Source organism: Dipteris shenzhenensis, chromosome 28, assembly GCF_047967505.1.
Source record: "Dipteris shenzhenensis isolate YYH24624 ecotype China chromosome 28, Dip_SZ_1.0, whole genome shotgun sequence".
NCBI lineage: Eukaryota > Viridiplantae > Streptophyta > Polypodiopsida > Gleicheniales > Dipteridaceae > Dipteris > Dipteris shenzhenensis.
This window is the reverse complement of record NC_141623.1, coordinates 47373684-47387640: the sequence shown is the minus strand read 5'-3', so window position 1 is coordinate 47387640 and position 13957 is coordinate 47373684. Positions and strand designations below refer to the sequence as shown.

At 41.7% G+C, this 13957-nt stretch overlaps 1 protein-coding gene across 1 annotated transcript; it reads right to left on the bottom strand.

Annotated features, from left to right (window-relative positions):
• Positions 1-10882: 10882 nt before the first annotated feature.
• Positions 10883-13073, bottom strand: LOC147883632 (uncharacterized). Its single transcript, XM_087399536.1, has 7 exons — positions 12732-13073; positions 12550-12636; positions 12267-12420; positions 12012-12158; positions 11823-11890; positions 11376-11673; positions 10883-11256 (listed from the first exon to the last, which is right to left on the bottom strand). The coding sequence occupies exons 1-7, from the start codon at positions 13071-13073 to the stop codon at positions 10883-10885; spliced, it is 1470 nt and encodes a 489-aa protein (XP_087255662.1).
• Positions 13074-13957: the final 884 nt, after the last annotated feature.

The window sequence follows — 13957 nt, the reverse complement described above, 5'->3', positions numbered from 1 at the left end:
GTGACACCTAGGACACTTAGTCCTAGGGTCTACCTACAAGTACTATGTACTTTTCTTTTCATTTCAATCTAGTTGACGTGATGGCTGATAACTATCGACTCTTATACCTTGTACTTGCTCTCTCGTTTATCGATCCTATAGTGGCATCTTTAGTATCTCCATTTTTTGTCTCAAAATCTACTACTTTGTGCCATGTTCAGAAATGGCCCCTAGTGACTTGCAAGTAGCATCTATCCCCCCATGAATGGTCTAGAAAAATGAGGGCGCACAAAAACTTGAGTATTAATTAAGGCATCCTCTAACCATTTTAATAGCTGGCAAGTGCTCTCTTGGTCTTTCTCTAAGAAATCTGTGGGACAGGTTGCCCATTGTGCAAAACCCCTTTTTTAATTTGGATCTTCTGTAGAATGAGGCAAGACTCAAGAATCGTAGATGTCCTCATGAAACTCTTTTGCCTGCTACGACTTCCTCTCCACCCTAAAAATCGATACAGGGCCTAATTGATTGTACTTCCATCTCCAAGACAATGGAATGGTTCCCATCTCTATTAATGGGTAGCCAAACCAATGGTGTATTATTCACTATGGCATACAAAAGATTCCATCTTTTCTTGCCAACTACCCTGTTGTACTTAGCTGCATATGAGGCCTGTTTACAAATTTCCAATCAACATTTATTAACCTTGTCAAATATTAAACCACTGCATTGCATTTACATATGTCTTGATCAAAATGCACCCTGTGATTGAAAGTTACAAACCATACCTCAACACCTTTGAGATTAATACGAATCAGTTCACGTCGGCTCTCCTCATTTGGAAGAGGTATGTAAATCCTCTTCTCTAGTCTTTGCTTGTGAAGCCATAAATAACCCCCACACAACACACAGACAAAAAATTTGAAAAAGCACACCAATCAGTTTCAGGTTGTTACTGTGGCTCTTAACCAAAATTGAAGCTCACCATGACAATACGACAAAGCAGCAAGAACGATGAAAAACTAGACACAAATAATGAAAATCATGTATCAAAACGTACTCTCCTGGTATCTTATGAATTACTTCTTACTGCCTATGCTGTTATACTTACATATTTCAAATTCTTTAAATAGCAAAACACCCTCACCTAAGTGCTTCATCAATATCCCAAGGAAAGTTTGTTGCTGCCAGGACCATGACTATTTTCTTTCTCCATCTTCATTGCCACTGGTACTATTATTGACACCATCGACTTGGATAAGCAACTCTGACTTTACACGCCTTGAAGACTCATGCTCTCTTGAAGCCCTGCATGTATCGAAGCTTGCAAATCAAGCTCATACACACCACTCTTTGCAAACTTTACTGAGTACAGGTAAAGTACTGTGTAAAAGAGGCGAGCACCTTTAGTAAATCCCAAACAACCATCGCGCTTGTTTCAGTAAATGCCAATCAATAAATCCCAAACAAGGAAAAATATAAATCCCAAACAGTATACTAATCCCAAACAACTACCAAGCTTGTTTTAGTGACAATGACTATGGATGAGGGACCATCTAAATCATATATTCAGATTAGAATTCAGTCGGAATCAGACTGTAATAACAACGATTGTGCATGAGGGACCATCTAATTCACATGCTGAGATTAGCATTGAGCTGGAATTAGACTATAATAATAATGACTTTGCATCTAGTTCACAAGCTTAGATTAGCATTTAGTCAGTTTATCAGGGTGTCATAACAATAGTTTAGAATGAGAACTAGCATTAAGCTAAGATAGACTATATGAACACATCACATGGTTAGAATTACCATCTAATCGCATGTCATAAGTGAAGCAGTCATAAGAAAATTGAATCTTTGAATCCAACTAAATGCAACATTTTCAAATTATAAGGTCTAGCTGAGTGAAGCAATCGTACCCAAGGAGGTATAAATGGCGAATGATTGCTTTAAAACTCAAGTTATATAGAAAAGCCAAATGTATAGTGATCAGCCCCTAAAGTTATATACCCGGGTAATATACAACCAAGTTTTACTCTTCTACATTTTGAAAAGAAACCACCATTGTATCTAAGTATGGATGAATACAAAGACGATTTACTATTTTTTTTTCAAAGAAGACAATTTACTACTTAACTCAAGTTCTATTGAATAGCCGATTGTATTAGAGGGGTGGTCAACCCCTAAAAAAGTCATGGGTGATATATATCCAAGGTTACAAGAGATAAAGTCTAAGATCTTTGAAGGACTTTATATTTACACAGGGATTCCAGGATGCAGGCTTGATACTTCACACAGTAGGAGCCTTCAGCAACATACTTCGCAAACTGTGGGTTCTTATATTATGGAAGGCCTTCCCACAGTTCCTCATGCAATATGACCATCTTGTGAATGACACTCTTGGGAACTCTATGTTCCTCCTCCAAGCAATCAATCTCATCTACGAAAATCTTGGGTTGTCGAGGGACCCCTTGTGAAATGGCTTCATCAAGCTTAGGACAAGAGGCAGGACTATGGCTTTCCATCTTTGTTCCTCCGCTGTTCCTTCACTCGAGACCTGTCGGGTTTTTAAACTAGTTTGCTCTCTTGCTATCCAAGATGTAATTGTTCACATATTCTAGACCCTGTCAAATCAAGCTATCTTGACATGCTCAAGGATGTAATGTAGTGAGATCTTTGCCATCTTTGAAGACCTGTGTACTGATAGATTCCCCACACATTACATTGATGAATATGACAGGTTACTTGTATGATAGTTAAGGCTAGAGGAGGTAGGCACTGGCTAGAGGAGGTAGGCAATGGCAAACGAAATGCCTTTTTGTTTGTTTAGGATTAATTGCAACCCCCACAAAATATAATCTTTAGTAAATCCCAAACAACCACCGCGCTTGTTTCAATAAATCCCAAACAAGGGAAAATATAAATCCCAAACAGTATACTAATCCCAAAGAGCCACCAAGCTTCTTTTAGTGACAATGACTGTGCATGAGGGACCGACTAATTCATAGGTTCAGATTAGCATTCAGTCGAAATCAAACTATAATAACAATGATTGTGAAAGAGGGGCCATCTAACTCATAGGCTCAGATTAGCATTGAGCCAGAATCACAGACTGTAATAACAATGACTTTGAGGGACCATCGAGTTCACAAGCATAGATTAGCAGTCAGTCGGTGTATTAGGTTATAATAACAATCGTTTAGAATGTAATAACCATGAACTAATGTTGTTATTACAGCTTGATGAGCTGACTCAATGCTAATCTAATGTACTGTTTTGATCTTTCCTTTCTTCACTTGACTGTAATAACAATGACTTTGCATGATGGGCAATCTAGCTCACAGGCCGCCCAGATTAGCATTTTTCGATAACTGAGAAATTCTTCCATGGCAACCATCTAATCGCACATCATGGCTAGACGACGATGTATATGACCGCTACGCTAGGCTAGGCTACACAACAACATAAAGCAACTATAGACGCGCTTGGTAGACGCGCAAAATAGCGGGCGCGTCTATAGGCATTGCTTTAGTAGAGGAATTACGGGTGCGTCTAAATGCGTGTCTAAAAGCGCTTCTATTTGCGCGTAAATTACCGCATCTACGTGCGCATCTAACCTGAGAAAATACGGGCCCGTCTAACATCCCGTTTATTAGCGCGTCTATTTGCGCGTGTACCAGCGTGTTTATTTGCGCGTTTACACTGAGAATCAGATGCGCATTTAGACACGTAAATAGATGCAAACCAGAGAATACAAAAAGTGAGATTTTGGTGTACATCATTGCTTTCCAAACATTGCCCATGATTACCAAAGCACATAATTTTTTGCAAGCCCACATATACAAGAATTCAGTGAGATGAGGAGAATGAGACAATATGTAAAATAGTTTTGCCAATATCAATTATGGGGCTACGGTTCAATCTCATCCTCAATGAGATCAACCCTTGCCAAACTATCTACTTCAAAATCCAAACAAGTGTTTAGATCTACAAATACATTCAACCCACTACTACTTGTGCCACTCATGTGCTCATCGAAACCAGCATCTCGAATGGTAGGCTCGTCCTCATGGGTAATGGCCTCAATATCTGTATCTCCTATCTCATGATCCTCCTCCTCTCTTGTATCACGGTCATCATCACGTCCATGGCCATGATCATCCTCCATACGCTCCATATTAGTAAATGTACTATACATCACTTTGGAACGTGGCATAATAGTTATGACATGCCACCATCTATTATTATCCACCATTGATTGATAGACAACCTAATTCAAACACAAATACAATCATGTTACTTTTCTTGCATCAAATATTTAAAAGCGAGTATTTGTATATGTGTGCACAGTACCTGTTCACATTGTTGCGATAGTACTAGTGTGTCCTTCCTACTTTGCCAAAACTTTGTGGAGTCAATAGTTACAAAGCCACTTGCATGGCATTTGATTGTTGCATTGGGGCCTCTTTCCACCACGTCCTTAAACCACTTTACATCCAAAACATACACAAAGAAGCGTCGAAAGTCAAGCATAATAATATCTTGGATTATGCCACAATAATCATCCATGGCTCCATTGGCTCCCTCAAAGCTAGCAATGACGCCGCAATCTTGTGTGTTTCTCTTATCATCAATCCGTTGTGTTCGAAAATGCTTGCCCTCACACCATATAGCATTGAACATAGTGCACTACACCAAGAAAAAATCAATTAAATAAGCAATCTAAATTATTGAAAGCTCCTAACTTATGCATAACATTCTATATACCGACCTTGCTCATGCATCCCCTAGCATACTCCCATTCTTCCATTGTAATACGCATCCCCTCGTCTTTCTCTGCTTTCTCCAGTTCATCAAGTAGCCAATCCACATGAATATCCTTTGGAAGTGCTCTTAGATACTGAGGGTATGGCACACGAGATCCGTGGTGTGTACGAAAGAGGTCCCTTTCTTCTTGTCTTATTGCCTTTGCATCCTGGTATCTTGTCGCCCATCTTTTCATCACATCACTATTAAGCACGCAAAAGAGGTTGATACTATTATGCAACTCCGTGTCTATTACTTTGTTGCGTCCTTTCCCTTGAGGCACAATAGAGGTCATCCTTAGGTCTTCATCACCTCTCCATAGTCGTGGGAGAGAGCTATCCACATCAACAAGAAACTCAGAAATATATACAAGTGACTCTTGTACCAACCAGCCCTCGGCCATGCTACCTTCGGGTCTTGCATTTTGTCTCACGAAGCCCTTCAAGGTCTTCATGAAGCGCTCCAGGAAGAACAACCATCGTGCATGTATAGTACCACATATAGCAATCTCATCCACCAAATGCACTATGAGATGTAGTTGGGTTGTGAGAATAGAACGTGGAAATGTCTCCTCCATTAAACAAAATGCCTCCACTGACATAACTCGAGCATTCTCAAGCGTGGTGGGATCTATTTCCTTTGAGCTCACATACCTCACAAGCTCGCCCATCTTGTGAATACAATCTTTCACGTCCTTCGATGCACTACATGAAATGCTAGTAGGTAGTATGAACTGAACCCGCGAGGAGGTGGTTGATTAGTTGCTTATAGCTATTCACTCTCAAATTTGAAAGGAAAAAGATATTATGCACATAAAATACTTACTTGGAGCATCTTGTGCCAATCATGAGATTTCAAGCCATATAATTGCTCTACACCTCTTTTCTTGCTCTTTGTAAAGGCTCCCTTCAAACACCTCATGCATCCAGTGGGAGTACAAATTGTAGTAATAGCGCGCTTCACCGTCACCATCTCTAGCTTTGATAACATCCACGGTGCACGAGGTAAAAAAACATGCCCATTTGGCTCTCTTGAGGCCAAGCAAAGAGACCAGTTACAAAGTTTCAATAACATTTAATCTAAAATGAGTAAGAAATTTAGAATTCAATATGACACTCTCTGTTCGTGAAAAACGTGTGACCACCCTGGAACCATGCCGTGTGACACAAAGAAATTTTTTGTGTGTGGATCGAATTTTTGATCAGACTATATGATTGTGTGCACAATAGCAAGTGTGATGTTGTGTCAGAAGACTTCAAAGACTAGATCCATAGGGAAGTAGGTGAGATTTGCATTTTTGTGTGCTAAAAAGCTTGTTTTTCCACCTCCTAAGGATTGGGGTGTGAACAAAAAGTGGACACCCTTAGCTTGCTACTTCCCATATATATATATAGATATATATATATATAGCTATATATGTATATAGCTGAAGCAAGGAAGGGATTTGAGGAAAGAGGGACAACCACAAGTAGTATTAGTCATATAGGTGTCTTAGCAAACAAGGGTTAAAAACTAAAAAAGAAAAAAGAGAGAAAAAAATTTAGAGTTTGAGTGTGCTTTTAGCTAGGGAAGAGCATACTCTTAGTAAATTTTGATACTTAATAAACATGCAAGTGATGCAATTTGAAAAAGAAACTGATATGAGCAATTAAATATATAGGAATACTGCTATCTATCTATCTATCTATCTTTACATATATATATATATATAAAAACTAGTAATCAACTAAAAAAAACCCCAAGAGTCACAACAAAACAATCATAGCAGGATGCTATAAAGCAAAGGCATACCAACCACCCCAAAAGAGATCATGGGAATAGATGGAGGGTGGCTACAGAGCAAAGGCAACTATGAAGTAAGCATGGGGGGGGTTCTCTCTCTCTCTCTCTCTCTCTCTCTCTCTCTCTCTCTCTCTCTCTCTCTCTCTCTCTCTCTCTCTCTCTCTCTATTTCACATACGCACGCACGCACAAACGTATGTTTTTAAATGTAGATCTCAAGTAGTGAATATTTTTAAACATGATTAGATGTTTAGATTACGCATTCATCAATAATGGTAAATAGCTTCAATACAACTAGGTACATATCTTTAAGTACAAGTTGACCCAATCGAAATCCTCTTCTAAGTGCTTAGTTTGATTTCACATATGTATGCAAGTCTGAAAATAAGATGTTGCAGTTGAACCCAATAAACTAAGAACCAATGTCATAAGGGAGTAAAACTTTACAACTGTGTGGAAGGTATGTAGTCACACCACATTTAAAAAGTTTCATGGTCATGATATCATAATTAGTATCTATATTCCAAACTTTAAGGCTCAATTTATGTGCAAGCACATTTCACCATTTTGGAGGAACACATGTAAGGGGTAAATAATTTCACAAGTCATGGAATGCATAGTGTGCGCCTAATGTGCAATCCAAATTAAAGTGTTTATTGTAAGTCTTAGTTATCTCATTATTTATGTGATGGAGTTATAATTCAAATTTATGCTCACTAGCATAAGATAAATGACTTTTATAATTTGATAATAATTATGTATAATCTCATGATTTGTACAATTAATAACTAGAGACCTTCCATGCATAAGCTAAAAAACGTATTCTAGTACTAGTATATTAGAGCACTAATGGAGTAATCATATAGTACTATATTAATACTGATATAGTGCCATCTATTTCTATTAAACTTGTACTAATATAGTGGACTGTTTGTTTCTACTCTAGTACTAATATATTAGAGCAGTAATATAGTATAGATATATAACACTAAGACAATATTATCTATTTCTTTATAGTATTGATATAGTACTAATAGAGCACTATTCTAGTATTCATATAGTAGACTACTAATGCCTATTAATATACTACTAACATAGTACTATCACAGTACTAACATAGCACTATTTGTTTCTATTCCAGTACTGATATATCAGAGCACTAATGTAGTACATCTCCGTCTCCATGCTAGTTGCACATGTCTGGTAGTTTGAGAAGGTGTATGGGATCAACAATCTGGGACTTGTGGCATTGCTCCAAAAAGAGGTGGTTTTTGAGTCAACTTGTTAGCACGATAGTTGGCTGAATACGCAGTGGACCAGTTCGCCACATATGATGATGCTCGCGATGCATTCTTGAGATGGTTTCCTAGGGAAAAAATGATTCCGCAAACTCTAGATAGATTGCACTGCTTGGATCAGGGAGATTAGGATGTGGACGAATATGCGTCCAAATTCAACTTACTCATGCAACGTGTGCCTGCAAATGAACGGCCTGCTCAGGAGGTACTCAATGACTTCTTCATTTCGAGGCTATCATGGGATCTGTGGACAACATTGGCCATAGTTGAGGCCATAGTTGATCAGACACAAGCAACGCTCGAGGCGGTCATGGCACAAGCAGTGCGGGTGGGGGATTCGTTGCATGGGAGGACATCCAAGAACCGAAAATCCACAAAGAGTAAAGCCAAGAAGAAGATGCCAAAATCCAAGAAGTCAGACGATAGTGATGCAGACATGGAGGTGACCAGCTCGGAAGATACCAGCTCAAAGGAATCTAACTCAGAAGCAGAAATGAAGACCCATAGAGCCTCTAAAGGGGGCAAGGGCACTTCAGTGGCTTTTGGAGAAGGATCAATACCTTAAGGCTTGAAGGGTATCTGGTGTGCTCATTGCTGCAATCCTGGTTACTCCGCAGTCGAGTGTGCTCTTAATGCGAATTGGTGCGCGGTTTGCTTGACTAATACGTACAACACAGAGGAATGCCATTGTAATGGGCACGGCCAGAGAGCAGTTGGTCAGCAGCAAGATGCAGTTGTGTCTTTTGTTCAAGAAGAGCGGCAATAGTAAGCGTTTCAGCCACAACAGCAATCGTTTCAGCCACAGCAACAGACGTTCCAATGAGGTAGAGGCGACGGTGGCCGTAGAGGCAGGGGTCGATCAAAATTGATAAAAAACCTCTCTATTTTGCTTGGGTGAAGGCCATTGGCGGAACGAATGCTTGGAGGCTGAGGAATGGAATCGGCAACGTGCGGAGCGCCAAAAGATGTCTGAGAAAATGCCCAACACTTCGATGGCACACATTGTTGATGATGTGCCCAGGGATTAGTATAATCACCCGTGCTGATACCAAGTTGCAAGGACCCCGACTCCCAAGAAGGGTGACAAGCTTCTAGATTGTCCAACCCAGAAACACATCAGACACCAAGCTGTTTGCGAGTTGGCGACGAAGGAGCCACCATTAATGCCATTGGCAGAGTCCGCAACGATGCCCAGTGAAGCACGTAAGGTGCAGTTTGTGGAACCAATTCTCCAATAAGAGGTGGAGACTCAAGCCAAGTTCAAGCTACACTTACCAGGGAATGGTCCAAAGGCAGTCGAAGAAACTCCGTTGGTTGCAAACCAAGCCAAGAGGTGGGAAAATTCTCCCCAAAGGGAGCCAGGGTTGGAGTGCATTCTAGAGGCACCGATCCAAATTTCACTGGGAAGATTGCTTAACCTGGTTCCAGAATTCCACTGGCAATTGTTGCATTCCTTGCACACGAAGTCTAAACTAGAAGAGGTGAAGCTATGCCAAGCTGATTCATGCCCAGTTCCAACAGTCCCTCTGACTGACATGAGAATTCCGGTTATATCCACAAAGGCACAAGGGCGGTGAAGCTATGACAAGCTGATTCATGCCCAGTTCCAACAGTCCCTCTGATCGACATGAGAATTTCGGTTATATCCGCAAAGGCAAAAGGGCGGGCTTTCTCTCTCTCTCTCTCTCTCTCTCTCTCTCTCTCTCTCTCTCTCTCTCTCTCTCTCTCTCTCTCTCTCTCTCTCTCTCCCTCCCTCTCTCTCCCTCTCTCTCTCTCTCTCTCTCTCTCTCTCTCTCTCTCCTACCCTTGTATTTTGAAAGGATTACAATTAAGAGATCAAATAGAGATATGCATTGCATCAAGAGGTCGAGAGAACAGTCATCATTTTATTTAGATGGACATGTAGTGGAGAAATGATATAGATTACAGATAGGGAAGCATAATGAATATATCAATGGTATTTAATACATATTTGGCAACACAAATAGACTAAATTAGAATGGGTGTGGCATCGCTTCAAATCAATGGCATGAACAGTGTGATGATTATTCATTTTTAATAGTGCTGGTTTACATAGCTATGTGCAAGATGAGAATAATACATTCTAGAGATTTGGCAAGTGTGAAGTGCCATATTTAAAGCAAAGTTTTTTGTTAGACAGTTGTACCCTTCTTATGCTTCTGAGCACTAAGAAGAATGGCCGCCACTAAAGAAGTGAGTGTTGTATATGCAGTGATTAAGAGCACCCCATCTAAGTATAAGAATGGCCGCCACTAAAGAAGTCAGTGTTGTATATGCAGTGATTAAGAGCATCTCATCGTGCTTGGTTCCGAATGTTAGGAGCACCCCAACATACCCTTTCAAGTATAAGAATGGCCGCCACTAAAGAAGTGAGTGTTGTATATGCAGTGATTAAGATCACCCCATCGTGCTTGGTTCTGCATGTTGCGACATCGAGATATGCATCAATTGAATGGTACACGGAGATGTAGGTGTCCTTACCCATGAGGGAGTAGAGCATTCGAACAGGCATCAACATCCACTGATATGCAAAGGGTTTCTTCTTTTCGTCATACTTTTAATGTGAGATTGACTATCTATTCAATATTGGTGTCCAGCCCGATAGATCCTAAAGGGTCTCTCTCTTTGGACTTCCCTTCTATTCTGAAAGGATTACAATGAAGAGATCAAATGGATATAGGTATTGCATCTAGAAGTCGAGAGGAGAACGATTATCATTTTATTTAGAAGGACATACAGTGGAGATGTAGAGATACTCAATACAGATAGACGAAGCATAATGAGAAATCAATGGGTTGTGATACATGTTTGGGAGGCAAATAGGCCAAATCAGAATGGGTGTGGCATCGCTTCAAACGAGTGGCATATATTTTTCATAATAGTCATGAACAATGTGATGATTATTTATTTCTAATAGTTCTAGTTTACATAGCTATGTGCAAGATGAAAATAATACATCCTATGTGAAGGGCCGTATTTAAAGCATAATTTTTTGTTAGATAGTGGTACCCTTCTTATGCTTTTGAGCACTAAGTATAAGAACGGCTGCCACTAAAGAAGTGAGTGTTGAATATGCAGTGAATATGATCACCCCGCCGTGCTTGGTTCCGAATGTTGCAACATCGAGATATGCATCGATCGAATGGTACGTGGAAATGTAGGCGTCCTTGCCCATGATGGAGTAGAGGATTCGAACAGGCATCAACACCCATTGATATGCAAAGGGTAACCAATGAGTGAAGCCCATGGCATCAAACGTAGCATCCAAGAACCAATCACTATGAACTGATGCTACCACACCATCCACGATGATAGTGCCACCCATGGTCAAAGGGTTGTATAAGCCGTGCCTCCTTGTTGTAGAGACCTCTGCATATGCATGCACAGGAGGAGCATTTAGATTTTAGGCTACGCAAAGACTGATCACACCTTGCATAAATGTGCTCATTACAATGAATGGCCTACAGGGTTTTAAGAGAGAAGTGTACCTTTGACCACATAAGGAAAGACTTTCTCCTTTGAAATGTGAACATGTTCTTGACTCGTGGCCCACACAATGTCCCCGATCTCAATATCTTGGGCCCGCTTATAAACTATATTGCCATTCTTATGAGACGCAGGTATGAAATGAAGGCCGGTGAGTCGAATGGTGTTGGAATGTGAAGCTGAATGTCCGATGGGCTCCGCAGTGATGGCAATAAAGATGGCAGTGACATTGGCATCCTTGTGGCCGAAAGCATAGACATCTTGGTAGCTAATGATCCCGTTCTCACCCCATACAGCTATCTGTTGCATGCAGAGAAATGGGTGGGATCAGTAGTATGCTGGCAAATGCTGAGTGTTATGATAGGTAGTTGAGCAATGAGGACACAGTGGTGGTGGTGCATGTAGGCATGCAACGGAGATTATTAAAGGCATTCGAAGACGATGCACACCTGATCACCAAGCTGGAGCTCGGACATACGTTTGGAGGTGCCGCGATGGGTTTCAACCGTGGCATCACCTACACACACATGAATTCGAAGAGAAGGTGAGCATGCGCGTGGCGGAGAATGCAAGCATTCCTGTGGTGGGGGAATCCTCGATTCCTAGCTTTACTTTTAATACGACCGGTGCTAATTCACCTGGGAAGCAGTTGCTGATACATCCACCGAAAGCACCGAGGGCGGCATACACGCCCAGCACGCCAGCAACACAAAATGGTGCTAAGGGACCGAGGGATAGGCACTCAGCACTACCCAAGACTCCTCCCACTGCCCCAGTTATGGCACCTGTTACAAAAGTGAGTTCCTCTATGAGAAAACGACCCAAGATAAGGGAGATTAGCAGGGCGGTTAACATCATATATTGCAGCCCTTTACGTTAAACAGATTCCTTGCCTGTGCCTGCGCCGCTCTGACAGTCGAGCAATTTCCTCATTCCTAGCAGCCTGCGCTTAGAACCACCATTATACGAGTTGTAGATGCTGGTTACGTCATCCCCAGTAACGTAAACGGCGCAGCCTGTAGAGCCCGCGTTGCTAGGGCAGACGATCTGATGAGAATCATCCACCCGCACTCCATGAGTAAGTATGGAAGTAGTATGTGGAGGTGGGTGGTGTACTGATGAAAAATGAAACGAGCGCCCGAGTTGCAGTGGGATGCGGAGGATTCAGGAACTCACAGCACTTTTGCGACGGTAGTTATCAATGAACACGAACTCCGTGCCGGATCCGTCGCTAGCTGCGAGACAGCCGCCTGTCGCTTGGAGCTGGATGGTCGAGCATCGAGCACAAATGAGTTCTGGGTACTAGGAGTGTTTATGCAAAAGTAGTCATGTCTCTAATGATAGACGTCGACTCTCACCTGCAATGTGAGATCCTCGGAGCCGCCCCAGTCGTTGCTAACGCTAGCCATGAACGTGATGGTGCCACTGTTGACAATCTCTTGGCAAGCTGCAACGATGTTATCTGACGGAACCGCTCCCCACAGCAAGGCAGGCGTGTTTGTAGCCAAGAGCGAACTGGCAATCTGGTTGCCAACGGTGCCGACGAAGGTGTTGGGGCCGGAAGAGGAACTTGAAGGGGTGGTGGCGGAGATGGTAAATTGAGCGAGGGCGCCGCCATGCGGCTGGAAAACTAGTAGCTGAAGAAAGGCAATAGCTGAGATGAGGAGCCGAGGACGAGTGTGGCTGTGGCTGATCTGCATCTCGGTGCTGGGAGACATTAGACAGCTAGAGTAGCTAGACTGAAAAGCTCAGCGGAGCGATCAGAGGATATGTTGCAAGTTGGACAGAAATGCTGAGGCTGTGTGCAATCTGTTTGTGTGTAGGTAGCTGAGAGGTGTGCGTTTATATAGCCGAGGAGGGGTGCCTCTGCGAGAGTGGCGTGCATGGACCGCCAAGCCTGAGTCGCTCGTGACTCGTGTGCGGTCAAAATGAAGTCGAGGATGTTTTGCTCCTTAAGGCACCATGGTCCATTGACTTAAAATAACGGGCAATCTTGAGAGATCTAAGCAAGACAAGCCTATCCACATTGGATTGAACTTTCACATGAGCAACTTTCTCCGATCTCTCTTCTTTTGGAAAAAAAGTGTCAACAGCTTGTCATTACCTCATGTGCTTCTTGCTTTGCCCTTGGTACAACCACACTTAGGCATGTGTAGAATTGAATGAGCTCTTCAACTTATTCCATAGTGGCAGTTCTTTGGAGAGTGTTTACAGGCCTCCCCATGTATTCCATAATATTCTGGCCCTCATTAGCATCTCCAATGTTGATGTTATCTTCCGCAAGGAAACAAAATCATGATTGAATGTTTCCGACTCATTTAGATATAATTTATACTCGCAACAATCAAAGATGCATATCAATGCGGTATAGACATGCAACTCAAGAACCCTTTAAAAGGTCTCTTGGGTAATTCTTCATTGATGGAGTGCTTCTCTAGCAAACCTGTTGCATGGATATGTGTCGCATAGGCAACACATTAAGAAAACTATCTTTGTTCGCCTCAGTAGATGTCCATCTACATCTGCACCAGATGTATCCACGCCTGAAATTCTTGTTCCAAGAAATTTGGTAAAGACTTCTTGA